Raw genomic sequence first — 15,556 nt, 5'->3', positions numbered from 1 at the left:
CCACCTCCCCTTCATCTCTGTTAGAACATCTCCTCTTGGGGTTGGGTTAGGCAGGCTATCTTCCCAACCTCCCTACAATCTCTTTTATGGTGTAATATGTCTTTTAATTAAGTGCATGGAAGAACATAGACTCCAAGGAAGACCAGAAATTACTCTGTGGTAGTCAATGGCAATTCCCTTATTTTTAAAGTTTGTGCAGATAGCTATCTCATCTGTCCTAGAAAAGAAAACAGTTTACTGTGGCCTAACATCTAGGAAGATAAACCGACTTCAAACACAAAGCAGAATCAATAAGAGACACAACAGCCTCATTTAATTGCCTTGCCTAATGAAGTGTAAAAAGCAAACTGACAGCACAACAAAGAGAAAAGAATAATTGATTTCAAAATGTATTCCAAAGGTGGCATTTGTAGTCCAATTAAGGAAAATACTGGAAATTGTTTGGGCTTTTTCCTGACCATGGAATTTCACTGTTGTTGATGCTGGATCTTCTTGCCAAGGGATAAAATTTCCATAGGAATCCTTTCAGCTCTTTCATTGCTTTTTTATGCCCACATTTCTCAGCAAAAGAGATTTGTACTTTACAGGCACTGGTCTATCATAGCAGGACGGTGTGTGGCTGTCACAGACCACACATTACATGACAGTGGTTGTCATAATTTGAACGCAGCATTAACAGTAGTGACTAAGCCAAGCACTGAAAGCTGACCATCGGCGCCGCGCAGACGAGGTTCTGACACCCCCAGCCTCCTAGAGCTTCTGTATTTGTGCCAAGAAAAAAGGGATCACTGCCAAGACTGTGTGATGTGCAAGAGTTGGCCAAAGTGCTCTTCCCAAGCACAGTTGTTTTCACTCGCTGTGTGTGGAAGGGGTCATAAATTGCTATCCAAAGAAACCACAGACAAGCAGAGTGCCTTGCAATGATTTGTTCCTGATGATGCAGCATTGCCTCTAGGCAGGATTTTTGCGCTTGGTTGTAACTGGGGGTTGTTGAGCACCCAGATTAATGCTGTGGTCAATAAGAGGGGTAAAAAATGGGCAGAAATGGGAGTAGGAATGGAGCCAAGGGATATGGGAAGTTCCAATGTTAATGCTGGGTGATGGATATATCTGCTGATGAGGGAAAAGAACATCCCAAATGAGCAGTTTCTGCTGGGTAGCTCGCATTGGGTGCTCACTGTGCACTACAATGGCTTTTAGGTTAATACAATCACAAACACATCTCCAAGCATTTAGTCCTGACGTCTTCTTCTTGCTGAAACCTTTGCATACAATCAGCATTTCTATGGTAGTATTATTACCTGGTTTTACTGGTTCAAATATTATTTAGAGGTAGAGGTTATTAAAATACTCCAGTCAGTGATGATAACTACATTAATTAATAACCAGATTAGCTGATTGAACAGACAGAGTATTTTTTCCTTCTCAGATGGCACTGAGGAGAGCAGTTCAGCTTCAAAATGTAGATGTGAAGTACTATTGTTGTGTCACACAGTCACAATAACTTGGAGGGAGGGGGTGTCTTTCCATTGCAGGAAGTTTTCCATCTTCCTTGGAAGATATTTGTCTTTTAAACCAAGACAGTCACACAGCTGCTGCCACAGATCCTGTACACCAGGGATATGTCAGAGACAGAAATGGGTCCATTCACAGCTTAATGGAAGCTCACTTTCATGGCAGGAGCTAATGCAGCGTCACCTGTAGCTGGTATTCACTGGAGAAAGGCATCACACAAATGCAGTGTGGTGCTGGTTCACCACAGGGGCTCAGACTCACAGCTGCTAGGCACCAAACCAGGAGCTCTTCAGGTTGGGAATGGCTCTCAGGCACAGGTCTCTCTTGGCAAGCTGCCTGCAGCCAGAATAGCCTTGCTTTTTTAGACAGAGCCTGCTTCAGGTGCTTAGTTTTCAGGCAAAGGGATCAGAGGGGAGCTGTATCTTATGGCTGGTTCTTGCTGCTGCTGCCACATCCATTCTTAGAAGCACCACTAAGGTGGTGACTAGTGCCACCTATTCCCCTTCAGTGGCTGTTAATGAAGTACAACTGTATTTATAGAGAGTCCTGTTTTTCTCCATCGAGGAGGTTTAATGTGAGACAAGGTTTATCTACTCTTTCCTTTTCCACTGCTGGAGAAAAACAGGCTTCACAGTATGCTCATACACTCCCAAATGACATGTGCTTGTCACTGGCATTACAGGCAGTAAAAAAGGAGTCTGATGCTCATGTTCTGGTCAGATGAGAACAAAATCCCACCAAGCCCCTCTGCAGAGTCAGAGCAATTAAAGCACTGCTGGCTGCAAGGAGTCATGTTGGAAACTACCAGCCCCATCATACTCAATAGCTTACTCTCCTTCAAGGAGATCGTTTTTCTGCCAAATTTTACACTTCTTTTCTCTACATCTGATGTTCCTAGCCTGGGAAAGGTAAAGCATCATTGCATCTTAGTGTGTTGTGCCGCCAGGGGCAGGGACAGCTTTTGTAGCCATGGTTTGCAGCAAGCATCAGCATGTTGCTGGGTTTACTGCTGACCACCCCCTAGCTGTTTCTGTGGAGCCTGAAATGCTTTTCCTTTGATGTAAGGACACTGGAAACTTCACGTAATGGCAACACAATGCCACAACTTGGAAACTGTCCGCCCTCTTCTTTCTCACAATACTCAAGCAGAGCTCTGTCACAAGACTGCCAGTGGCTCTGAGGAAGGTTGCTCACAGGTGATGTAACACCCTGGCATAACATGCCTTTGAGCTTCTTCCTCTTATCAGGACAAGAAGCTGCATGCAAAGATGCTGGCATGGTGCAGAAGGGTTTAGAATCCTAAGAGTTACTGGGAAAGGGAACGGTGTGGGGGGAAAAAATATCATATGGGCTCTTTTTTTTTTTTTTTTTTAGCTCAACCAGTGCTTTTGACATTATGTATTTGGAGAAACTGCTATCTGCTACCCATGTAACTCCCTCAGCAGCCTGATGGAGCTGAGAAGCTTTCTGAAAACAGCAAAGTCAGAGAGTTTCACCTGGCTATCCCCTCTTTGCTTTATATCTAATATTAAACACATTTTCCCGCCCTCATCAAAATCAGTAACAGTATTATTGGAACAAGCTGTGTGGGTCCTCAAATTCTGTCCTCTGCTAATGATATCCTGTCAGTCAGCAACAGAACTTGTACATGGTTGAGATTACTGCAGCTCTTGCCTGCAGGTTTTTCCATGGCATAACACAAGGGATAATCTGGCCTTGTGAGTGTACAGTGAAAAAAAATGAGCTTTATTAAAGAAACCAATACTTTCAGCCTAGATTATGCCTCCTGCCAAGGAGGTGACATCATTACTAGTCCAGGTATTCATATTCTGCTGAGCTGGCACCTGAAATAGAGCTCATGTTTCCCCTGACTGCTCAATCTCCTTAAAATCCCACCAGCACTCACTTGTAACAGCGGGCAGCTCTGAAGCTGCCTCCATTTCTGCTTGGAGCCTCTAAAGAAAAACAAAATAAAAACATGACCAATAATAAACAAATCAATAACCTTAGAAAGCACAATCTTCTCATACTGAAAATGTTTTCCATATCTGTACATTGGACTTGAAGAGACAATTAAGAACCAAAAATCACAGCACTGGTAAACTCTAGAATTATCTGTTGTATTTTCATTAATTTGCGCCAACTCCACAAATTCATCATTATCGTATTTATAGTAGAATAAATGCATAACACTGCTGAAATGCATGGATGCTTAGACAAGGAAATTAGCTAAACACATAGTTCCCTCTGTGATAGGACAAAACTGGGTAATGCTGGTCACAAATTAATTTTTTTCTTGCTGATATTGCCCTTGAAAATCCCTTTTATGAGGGGCAAGTTTGGGGGATGGCCACTGAGAAATTAACCAAGGCACCACGGGCAGCTCTGCACAGTGTCTGACAACCCAGGCTGGTAAACAATAAACTCTATGCTAGCTTCAAAATAGATTTCCTAACAGGCAGAACAGCTAAAATTATGCTCTTATTAGAGAGAATATACTTAAGGTAGTTAGTCAGTAGTAACAGTATTTGGATAAAACTAGTTCGGACAAAAAAATAGTGTCAGAATATTAATATACCCCCTGCAATGTAAAATACAGACTAACTAGAATAAATTTTCAGAAAATGATAGCAAAGGTTACCAGCAGAGCAGATCGACTCTGCCATAAGCAGGCATGGGGCCATGCTTACCAGATCAAACGAGGATAATCCCAGGTGAGTGGAAGGTACTTAGGGAACGCAAAAGACCTGAGTACACTGATGTGTGCCAAGTCTTTTGAGGAGTAACTAGGTCAAACAAGCTGAGTCCTTGCATAAAATTATGGCATGGCTAAAACCTTGAGAAATTTCTTCTGAGGTGACAAACATGCTTCAGGTGAATTTTACATGTGAAGGGAGAACTAGTTTTGTGTAGAGCCTGTGGGCTCTCCCATGGCTAAGGAAGCAGAACAGAGAGGAAATATACAGACCCCCAACTCCACCCCCCCCGAGTTGCCAAATCAGCAGGGGAAAGGAACAGGAGCTGTTAATCCACTTGAACACTGCTTTTCAGAAATAAACTGTCCTAATTATAATCTGCTGAGCTCAAAATGGCAAAAGCCAGACAAAAAGCTGGCAGACTGCAGGAGCCAAGTTGCCTACAGGGGCCTGCCACGGTGGTTAGGTGGAAATTTTTCCCCAGGTAAGTGAGTAGATGCATCATCTGAAATTTTGGGTGAGTCAGAATGAATAGCTTACAGCAGGTGTCAGGCAGGAACACAGGGAAGGATAGGATCAGGTCAGGAGGGTGCTGAGGAAGGTGGAGGGGGCAGTGGGGCTGCTTGGACAACAGTAGGCATGTTCAGGATGACAGGTTGAAAGAGTGCAGGATAGCAAGGAGGAATGCAGCAGGGCTGGATCCAGGCTTTATCTTAAATAAATTCTGAACTATGCTCTCAGGAAAGAAAAAGAGAAAAAGAGACCTGCAGAGGAGAGAGAATAAGTATGCTTATAAATAAAATAACTATGTATTTATAGATAGCAAATATACCTATGCATACTTATATTTATAACATTTATTGATAAAAATAATCCATATCAATGAAAATAAAGTATGTGGTAAACTTCTTCATTCTTTCATTTGTTTTTCTTCATTCCAAGGTATTATTCCCAAGTGTTGCAGCAAGGTATCCTTGACATTGTTCCTATACTAATAGACTTACTTGATATACTTATGTCTGACCCTCATGGTTACTCTGTTTCTGACAAACTGACTAAGTAGTAAACATGAGCAAATGAAATACTGGATGTTAGACTGTCTTCTACCTCACTCAGCAGTGCCTCACCACTGAAAAGTGTTTTATTTCATACCAGAATGGCCCCTTAGTCACAGTGAGAATTTCCTTTCTTTGAGTATGGTCAGACCATGCTAGGTCTGCAAAACTTCTCTCCCCCCATTGAGATTTCTGCTGTTTATTTTTTATAGTCTGTAGGAAATGTTATCAAAAGAAAAAATCTATTAGCTCTGGAGGCTGCCCGAGGAGACATGGTAAATAACTTAGCATCATCATACGCAGTTCCAGCAGGGCTGGGAGCAGGACAAGTTAGACAAGAGAGCACAGGCATTTCTTGCAAAAAATGGAGTCAGCCTGCTCTGACTCATAGCCTCTCTGACTTGGAGAAATCCTCTCCCTTCATGCAGCCTCCAATTCGAGAAACAACAGTTGCTAACACTTCTGCTTCTCCTGGTGCTCGCTTCCCTCAAAGCCTAGCATAAAGCTTTTGCTCTGATGCTTGAGGTCAGACTCTTGGTCTTGCTCACAGCAAACACCAACTTGCTCCACAGGAACAGATACTGGCTTTGCTTATGGAGCAGGACTCCGAGATGCGCATAAATCACACACAGTCTGGTCATTCAGGATTCATTACAAATTAAAACAGAAAATTAAAAACCAGAAAGCAAAAAATCTCAGCAAGTTGCAGCTGCCAGCACACAGGCTGCAGTACATGGAAAGAACATTTTAAGGGGAGGGAAGAGGTAACTCGTTCTCTGACCTGATGTGGAGGTAATTTTCAGTCATCTCACAGTACAGGGCAGTTTGGGCCCAGGTGACATGTCACCCAGCTGTCTGCGCCAACAGCTCTGCGGGATCTCTTCCACCCCGGCCAGCACTCAGCCCATCTCACTGCAAGTGCTTGTACAGGAGGTGCTGCCTCCAGCAAGCTCGCTGGGCTTCATTCCTGGGGCTCCATCTCTGGTGTGTGTGAAAAGGTCGTTCCCGTGCTGCCTGGCATTCCTGTGGGCAACGAGTGGGTGATTTGGTATTGGATTAATAATGAGCAGGGGATAAACCCATTTCTCCCGCTAGACAGAGGGAGCCCAGTGCACAATCCTGAAACTGACAGAGCCAGTGTGAGACAGCCCTGGGAAACTGGGAGATGGGGACGCTTACAAAAGGCAGCTGAAGCCTCGGGCAGTTTTCTCCAGCACGCTGTAGACAGCCCTAATTGCCGGCTTGTTGTGACAGCTATCAAGGTATCAAGGCCCCTCCTGACCACTGGAGCTGCGGGGCCGGGTCCCCCGAGGCTCCCCCGAGCCGGGCACGGCTTTCTGCCTTCGCCCCTCCTCACGTCCTGGGAAACCTTTCCCGACCCCCGCATCCTTTCCCCGTGCTCTAGAGAAACACGGTCACGGGGCCTGCAAGTATGTCAAGCGAAATCCCAGAACTGGGTAAAGCCACAGGCGGGGGTCCCGCGGCTGCAGCTGGGACACGTCGCGCCGCCCCCGGGCCGGCCCCGCCGGGCCGAGCTCTCGTCCCGCGCCCTGGCCCGGCGCGGGCAGCGCCGCCAGCAGCGGGGCCGGGCCCCGCACGGCTCCGCCCCGGCTCTTTAAGGCGCCGCGGGGCCGCGCTCTGCCGAGACGCGCCGAGACGAGCCGAGCGAGGTGAGTGCCGGGCAGGGTGGGCCGGACCCGACCGGACCCCGGCCCGGGCAGGGGGCGGCGAGCGGCACAAGGCGAGCCGGCGGCGGGCCATGCTCGCCCGCTCCAGTGATGGAGCTGCCACGCACCGGGCTTCCCGACGGGCCGCCGAAAGAGCCGCCTAGGATAACCGGACAGCCTGGAATTCTTGCGTGTCTGTCTCGCGGCTGGCTTAGGTCTATTGAATTAGAGCCGCTGGTAACAAACGGGTCGGAAAGGGCTTGGCGGCTGCCGTGGCTTGTCCCGTGGGTGACGTGCTGGGGACAAGCAGCTGCCATCAAGCCGCAGCCGGAATTGTTGGTGCTGGCAGTGAGATCGCCTGGATGTTTAATTGCTGCTTTTGAGCTCCCCTGAGGCTTGCATGAGCTAGCCCGAGAGTCCCGGGGGAGCAGGGCAGGCTTGAGGCGGGGCTGGGGAGGCAGCCCGGGGAGCGGAGCTCGGGGCGCTGCGCGGGGCGCGGCTGCTGCGGGGCGCCGGCCCTCGGCCCTGCGCGCCTCCTGCGCGCCGCTGCCAGCGCGGAGCTCCTGCTGCCGAGTAGTGAGGAAACACTGCCGGGCTTCCCACGCAAGCGTCAGGGGAACATCATGGGGAGGATACATTCTCTGGAAGAGAATACAGTTACCTTGACCCTTGACGGGTACCAACTTTAGTTCCTTTTTATTTTTCGTGTAATGGATTCCCAAAGCCCTTATCAGAAGTTTTGAGTTAGCTAATGGTTGTCGGGTTGTCTAGTATTCTGTCTCTCTCGGGGAAGAAAAGGCGGCGCTGCACCCTGTGTTGCTCAATATTCCATGTGAAATCTGGGGCAAGGCTGGGGAAACCTGACTCAGGTTCTCAGCTCTAGTGTGCGTGAAAACGAAATTATTGTTTGCTAACAAAACGATTAAAATTATGTAGGCTCATGTAAAGGCACAATAGAACATGAGCGTGGTGCTGATGAGAGGAAAATACTGAAGTAGTTCTTGTACCAAATGCAATTTCCATTTTGGAAAGCATACAGAGTGGAAAGGAATCTCTTCTCATTTTCATTTTTTTTTTCTTTTCCAGTCTATGCATTCCTTTTCCAAAGCGTTGTGCAGTCTATATTCTCTTTAACTAAGGACACTCTTTGCTGTGATTGATGTCAGCTGCTGTGCAGTAGCACAGCCAAGCACTTGGATAAAAGAAATGGAATCTTGATTTCTAGACTGTACAGTTGTGCCAAGAATGACAAATGCAAAGTGGGAAATGTCATAAAACTAATTTTATGAGCTAGGTCAGGGTATTAGTGCTAAACCATGAAGCAGTAATGATGCTAATCCCATGGAAGTATTAAACAAAGAGTATCTCAGTAAATTGTGTCAGTGTGCAAATGGAACTGCTCAGCCACTCTGAGGAAGTTTCCTAAGCTGTTGCTAAGGAATGTACCTAAGTTGCCCCAATTTAGGTTAATAAACTAATCTTATTTTCCTACATGCCATGAATGGCTGGCTGCTTGTCTTGGACAAAGGTCTTGTAGCAGCTACCTGGCAGCATGTCTTACTTGGGAACCACACATCCTACCTTGCATCCCTAAAACTGCTGAACTGCTGCTCGTGCTGCTGGGGTGGGAGGCTTGTTTTACCAAGCAAGATGTGTCACATAATTCAGGCTTAGCCAAAACTGCTGCTCTCAGTTGTGATTTGCGAGTCTGCTCTACCTTGCCTGGGGTGCGGGGCAGCTTGCTCTGCACTGAGGCCTGCCGCACACATTGGGAGAAGAGCCCCTTAGAGAAAGGAGCTCTTGAAGCAAAGTGCTCCTTTCTGGCTCCCTGGGGTGACACTTCCAGTTTCTCTCTATTGACAAGAGAGGCAACTGGAAATTGGCAGTCCTCTGCTTCTGCTTCAAAGGGATGAGTGCAGAGTTAACTGAAGGCAGCAAGCTGTGGGCTTTGTGTGGGGATGATATTGTGTGTATCTTCTCCTTGTCAGGCCTAGGAGAGCTTCTCATGGTTACTGAAGGTGAGTTTTGCGGAGAAGCTCCCAAGAAATTCTTTCCCAGCCTTGCTCCTTGATAATTGACCTGTACTACAGTGCTGCTGTGGGAACTCTGCAGGGAGGGAATGCTCTTGCTGATGGGGTAGAGTTGGTAGGAGGTGCCCTCTGGGCTTCCAGTGGGCTTCCATGGTCCTCGTCAAAAAAAGCATGTGTGAAATGAGGATCACTAAGGAGCGCTGGGGTGATGACTGCTGAGCAGCTCTGCTGGGTTAAGCTCATGGAGGCAGTAACCCTCTCTGGCTGCTGTTGGACTCTGTGCTGGTGAGAGGTGGTGGTGCTGAGCTGCAGGAGAGCAAATCAGCATTAAACAGCAGTCACAAGCCAAAGGCACTTCAGGGCTGACAGCGAGATGAGCCTTCAGCAAACACAGCTGTGTTAGCTCGTGGTGGCGGTGGGAGGAAAGCCCCAGAAATCTCGATGGTGGTGGGCAGGGCTCTGCTTTGGAGCTTTAACCCCAGACAGTTAATGGGAGGAGCTCCTCAAGGGCTGGGGGGGGGAACCGCTGCTGCTGGTGATGACAGAATACAGGGAAGTTTGGGAGGGAGCAGATCAGCTTGAGATAGGACAACTATTGCTTCTGGCTTAATGGAAGAGATGGTTCCCAAGGCTACAGGTTGACACAGTGGGTGAGATGCCTGTCCCCAGAGTCTTCTGAGTGTACATTGCAAATAATGCATAAGAGGGGGTTTCACTTCTTTCAAATCAGCTGTGGCTTCTTGAGCAGTTGGGTTTGGTTGATAAACCAGCCTGGTAAAGGTGCAGTTCATATAACGGGTGGAGTCCCTGGAAAATAGTCTCTCTTAAACTCCTTTGAAGTGCAGGTGTGTTCTCAAAGGAGTTCAGAATGTTCCTACAACCCTAATAAGTGATTTTCTGGTGACATGAATTTTGGCTTGTACCACATCCCAGATGACAGGCCCTGCAGTAAAACAAAATGCCATTGTTGGCACAATTCATTTGCTTCTGTCAGACAAGAGGCCCAGCATTAATGAAGCATAGAAACTGAAATTATATCCATCTGGGGGGGGCATTTGTTCCAGGTACAGTAAAGCTTTTGTGCATGAAACTATAATTTGTGCATATCCAATTTATGTAACTTTCAAAATCGCCAGGCAGGGAGGGAGGACATGGCTTGTGAACACTGTGTGTGTTTTTCTTGCTGTTCAGTAGCAGTGGTCTCTGTTCCCCTTGCCAGTTCGTCTGCTTTTACAAATAGCCGTAGAGAGCCTGCCTAAGCCTTTAAGTCTGATCTGGCATCTGAAGAGCTGGGAAGTTGAACTGGTCCCAAAAATTTCTCACGCAGTGGAAGGTCATGTTTTTAAGCAGTTGATGAAACTACAGGGTTGTGCTCTGATGCCACACAAACTTCACAGATCTGTTCTAAAGGAGCCACTAAGCCCTGCTGTCCTGAGGCCAGGGTGATGGAGGACACTGCATTTAACAAATGTCTCCTTTTCTCCCCTCCAGCCTGGCTGGGCACACAGAACTACCATGCCGAACTGGGGAGGTGGCAACAAATGTGGTGCCTGTGGCCGCACCGTCTACCATGCTGAGGAGGTGCAGTGTGATGGGAGGAGCTTCCACCGGTGCTGCTTCCTCTGCAGTAAGTATTCTCCTCCAAAATCTCTCCTGCCATAGCTGTGAGGATCACAGCAGCAAGGGGCTGGTCCACAGGAGGTGTCCCAGAAACAGGGGATGGCAGTGGCCAGAGGTGACTTTGTCCATCGTGATTCCTGCTTCCCCATGTGCTTCCTGGGCTTGGCAGTCCTGAGGGGAGAGCTCACCTCCTGGAGAGGTTTTGTCATACTGGGGGTGGGATGTACATCTCAGAGCAAAGCACATCCATTTGCACTCTTGCCAGCCTTTTCTGTAGGAGTCCAAGGGATCCTGAGGCTGAAAACCTGGCTTAAGTGTTGCTCATGCAGAGGAGGAAGCCCAGTGGCAGAGCCTTGTTTGCACTGATCTGAGCTCAGCTGGGCTTCTCCCCATCGTCCTGGGGCTGGCAGAAGCTGAAGGAACAGTTATCAAACTGCTGCCCTGGAGTCCTGTGCAGACCAGGACAGCAGTGCACACAAGCACAGCCAAGTTGTTGATGCTTTAGCACAGCCAAAAGCCTAAACTTTCTTGGCACAGAGGTCCATGGTTTATTTCAGATGAAAGGAGTCCAAAGCATTATTTTCCAGTCCAACCAACAAGCCCAGTGAGGCATTGAAAATTGCTTTCTCTGCTGAAAATACCTCTGCTTAGACTGAGGGAACAGAGGGTCTCTGTGAATTGGAAGCACCTACTTTGCAAGCAGACAGCCTCACTGTCTGAATCAGAGAATTTTACCTTATTGCAAAACATGAGGTACTGTTTTGCCCCACTTGGTGATTAATACATATGGGCAGACCTGGGGTTTAGCCTTCTTATATTGGCTGCGGTTACAGCTGGGCCTCTCAAACAAGTTTGCTGTTAAGTCTGCTGTTTAACCTTGGTGTGCTGTGCTGACATTGAGAACCTCGGCACACCTGCTCTCCTTTCCTTGAGTTCTACAGTGGACACAAAAAACAAAGATTAGATACCTTGGCTGCCTCATTTTCAGCCTTTTATGGGAGTTACTATTAAAAGAAACCTGGAACTTGCAGTCAAACAATGACTCTAGTGTATCTGAATACATAGTTTTCCTTAGTGCATACTTCTGTTGGGGTTAAAGTCCATAGACTTTACAAACATGCATTAATTGCTTTACTTAGTGTCTTATAAAAAGAAGTTAGAGCTAATGACTGCCATAAGCAAAAGTCACCCAGTGTTTTGCAGACATGAAAATCTTTAAACAAAAAATTCATGAGGGCGTTTCTTTTTTTCTCCCTAAATTCTTTTTCATGGGCATAATGCTGTTGCAGATGGAAAAAGCATGCCAGTTGGCTTACAAAAGGAGGTTTAAGAAGGAAATAGTTCTTCCTTCTACTGTAACCTTGAGTAGAAGGCTTGCATTGTGCTGAAGGACAATGTAGGAATGCCAGAAAAGCACAGCCCCTCTGGTGACAGCTGTGAACCAGCCCCAGCTCTGCCCTGAAGCAGTATTAGGGAGGGGAGAAACCTTGAAAGTTTGGGTTTTTTCCCAGCCCCACCCTGGTTAAAAGAGCAGGGCAGGGGCTCTTCTGTACTGATAGGCTTTTGCTTCATACTGTATGGCATCTGTCAAGGGAATCTGCTGACTGTCCTCTCTGGGTTTCTGAGCAGCCTCGTTCATCAAACCACGGCAAGTTTCCAGGCTTTAAATGTCATGGTCATGAAGAGGTGGGAGGGAAATAGAGCCCTTTATGGGGCTAAGCATAATTTGGAAATTCAAACAGCAGCTCTAATCTCTGGTGGTCCCACTGCCTAATGGGAGTAATTTTGAACAGGGAAAACCATAACATCACTTCTCACTTGATTTTTGGCTTACTATTTGTGCTGATGGAAGTAGTCCCTTAAGGCAGTTTAACTTTTTTTTTTTTTTTTTTTTTTTTTAACCTCCAGTGGTCTGCCGGAAAAACTTGGACAGCACAACTGTAGCAATTCATGATGCTGAAGTTTACTGCAAATCTTGCTATGGGAAAAAGTATGGCCCAAAAGGTTATGGATACGGCCAAGGGGCAGGCACACTGAACATGGACAGGGGAGAGAGACTAGGCATCAAGCCTGAGAGGTGAGTGAACTAAGTTGGGGGTGCATGGCCCTTGTCCTTCAATACTATTTTCAGAGGAGTCTTTCAGGCTGGATTTTGTTTATGTTCATGTTTGGAATAGAAATGCTGCAAAATACCCCAGTCTAGCTGAATGCAGGGCATTGAACCTGCATTGCACAAAGCTCCCACTGGTGACTGTGTGAGTCAGAACAGAAGAGGCAGGAGTTAGTGCAAGCGCAGACACACTCATCTTATGAATGAGCCATAGGGGATTGGATTAGGGAGCTGCTGATGGCATTGCATGAGCTCACAGAGGTGGCTGTGGGTCTCACATTGCTCTCCTAAATAAGCTGGAAATGGCGATGTTCAACAGGTTCTTGCAGGGATGGATTTGGACAACTGAGAATCTGGCACTACAAGCAGAATGAGTTTTTAACTAGCAAATGAAGAACCATTTGTGCTTAATTATAGTCAAAATCAAAAGTCACATTAAATAGTTAACATTCCTAATCTGATTAAGTTCTTGCTGTAAAGCAGAACATGTGGAAAGAAGCTGAGGTATGCCTCAAAACTTGCTTCATGCAAGTTCCCAAATTATTGCTTAACGTTTATATGATGTATGCTCTCCAGCCAGGTTCAGTAATCCATTCAGGTTCCTGATTATAATCAGTGGACAGGAACTTAACTGAATTATTTGTAGCTTACGAGCTGAAAAATCTATGTTCTGATGGAGTTCAGCTCTTCTAGTTAAGTGAATAGGGGAAGGCTCCTTAGGAAAATAGCCTTTACAGTAGCTTCTTTTTATCCTTTAAAGCACAGCCTTCCTCTTTTTGTTGTTGTGACTTTGGTTTTCTCCCTGCTAAGTGTAATTGGATAGCCTTGCTGGTAACTTACTTCTACAGTTTTGAAGCAGTACTGTGTTCTGTACCACGTGCTGGATGCTGGTCTGTACAGAGCAAGAGGTCATTTTGTGAAAGCACAGAGATAACAAATGTCCTGTTTCTTTCAGCACACCTTCTCCTCACCGGCCCACCACAAATCCAAACCCTTCCAAGTTTGCTCAGAAGTTTGGAGGGACAGAGAAATGCTCTAGGTGTGGTGATTCTGTTTATGCAGCAGAGAAAGTAATAGGAGCTGGAAAGGTAAGGAACTGCATGTGCTGTTTTGTACCTGCTATATGTGGAGGCTTTAAATTGAGGAAGGTGTGTTATGTCAGTCCCAGCAGGGAACCAACTGCAGGGCAGTTAGTTACCTTAAAATTGCATTTCTTTGCACTGGAAATAGTCAAATCAATCAACTTAATTGAAAAACAAAGCACTTGAAATGCAGGGTGATGAGTGATCACCTTAGATTTCAGAGGTGAAGATTTAATATTGTGTCATGCTAAGAGACTTGAAGCAAACAACATAAGCCCCTCTCACCCAGAGAGGAAACAATCTTGAAGTGTGCAGCTTGTGAGGGAGGCTGAATGTTTCATCTAAGGGGAGATAGTCTCTGAAAATATCATGTTAAACTGCATGTCAGTCTGCCAGCTGTCTGACTCACTTGCTGTGGAGAGCCAAGATGTGCTCTGAATTGATCACAGCAAGCCCAAACCTTTCATAATGCTGCTCTGAGCAGGATGCTGGCTTTGTGCTGCTCACAGAAATGCAGATGCTCTTGTCTGCTACTGGTGCACTTCAGCTAGTTTTCATTGCACCAGTCTCTAATCAATAGTAATGCAGATATCTCCAGTTAATGTGTTTTTTAACCAACTTGGGCATCCTGTGTATTAATACTATCTTATTTTTTCTCTAGCCGTGGCACAAGAACTGCTTCCGATGTGCCAAGTGTGGCAAAAGCCTAGAATCTACAACCCTAACTGAAAAAGAGGGAGAGATCTATTGTAAAGGTGAGAAAAGAAGCAAAGACCATTTCTTTATGGTTCAAGATACCTTGCAAGGACAAATGGTCAATATATTGTTCATATAAGAAACTTTCAGGCTCATGTTCACATGGAAGTGCTCTGTAAGTCATAGGAATAGAGTAAAAAATGAAATAGATATTACTGAAGCTGCTGATGTAGTTGACATCTGCATCAAGTAAAACATCACACACTGAGAAATGCAGCAGCAGCCTTGCTCTGTGCCTGATCAGAGTAAGGAAACAAGCCAGCAAGTATCATGCTCTGCCTTCTTGAGTGGTTGTGGATATAAACTTAATCCACACAGTGGTCTGATGACAACAAATGCCTCAACAGATACCAAGCCACACCTGACCTGCGAATTGCTCTCACAGGGTAGGCTGGGAACTACACAGACTGAACAGTCCTGGCTACTGAGTTCAGTCCTCTTAGTTATGCAGCTTAACAAAATATTTCTAAGTGTTGCTTCCCAGGGGCATATTCTAGTGACTAAGGAGAAGCCACTGAGAGGCTTAGCCTAGACAGTGCTGTTCTTAATTAACGTGCCAGAAGACTCAGCTACTGCGTGTTTATCTTTCTCACAGGTTGTTATGCGAAGAACTTTGGCCCCAAGGGATTTGGGTATGGCCAGGGAGCAGGTGCCCTCGTTCATGCCCAGTGAGAGGGCTAAAAACACCTTCCAGCTCTGCTGAGATCATGCTAGAAGGACCAAGAGAGTTTCCTAAATGTTACTAACTACTGTGAAACAGATACTAGTTACTGTAGTGTACCTTCAGCTAATGATTTTAAAAACAAACACACACATTGCTTTTTTCCTTGCCTTGTGTATCACACTGTAACACTTTTAATACTGAGTATCAATTCAATAAAGCTTTGCTTGTTGATATACCTTAAATCTAAATGTTGCCTACTTTGTCAGCAATAAAAGTGAGGGCTGGAAGAATGAAGCCTTATAGACTTGATCCACAGCTCTGCTGAAAGCTGGACATACACAGTCATGGCCTTCAGAGCTGT

The 15,556-nt window shown here is 46.1% G+C and overlaps 1 protein-coding gene across 1 annotated transcript; it reads left to right on the top strand.

The window, feature by feature from the left end:
- Positions 1–6,909: 6,909 nt before the first annotated feature.
- CSRP2 (cysteine and glycine rich protein 2) lies at positions 6,910–15,431 on the top strand. The gene is made up of 6 exons (XM_021528138.3): positions 6,910–6,936; positions 10,455–10,590; positions 12,492–12,660; positions 13,649–13,781; positions 14,437–14,530; positions 15,127–15,431. The coding sequence occupies exons 2-6, from the start codon at positions 10,479–10,481 to the stop codon at positions 15,201–15,203; spliced, it is 585 nt and encodes a 194-aa protein (XP_021383813.1). The 5' UTR covers positions 6,910–6,936; positions 10,455–10,478; the 3' UTR covers positions 15,204–15,431.
- The last annotated feature ends 125 nt before the right edge of the window (positions 15,432–15,556 follow it).

This window comes from Lonchura striata, chromosome 1A (assembly GCF_050655825.1).
Source record: "Lonchura striata isolate lonStrDom1 chromosome 1A, ASM5065582v1, whole genome shotgun sequence".
Lineage (NCBI taxonomy): Eukaryota > Metazoa > Chordata > Aves > Passeriformes > Estrildidae > Lonchura > Lonchura striata.
Note: the sequence above shows the minus strand (reverse complement) of the source record. Positions and strands in the feature narration are given on the sequence as shown.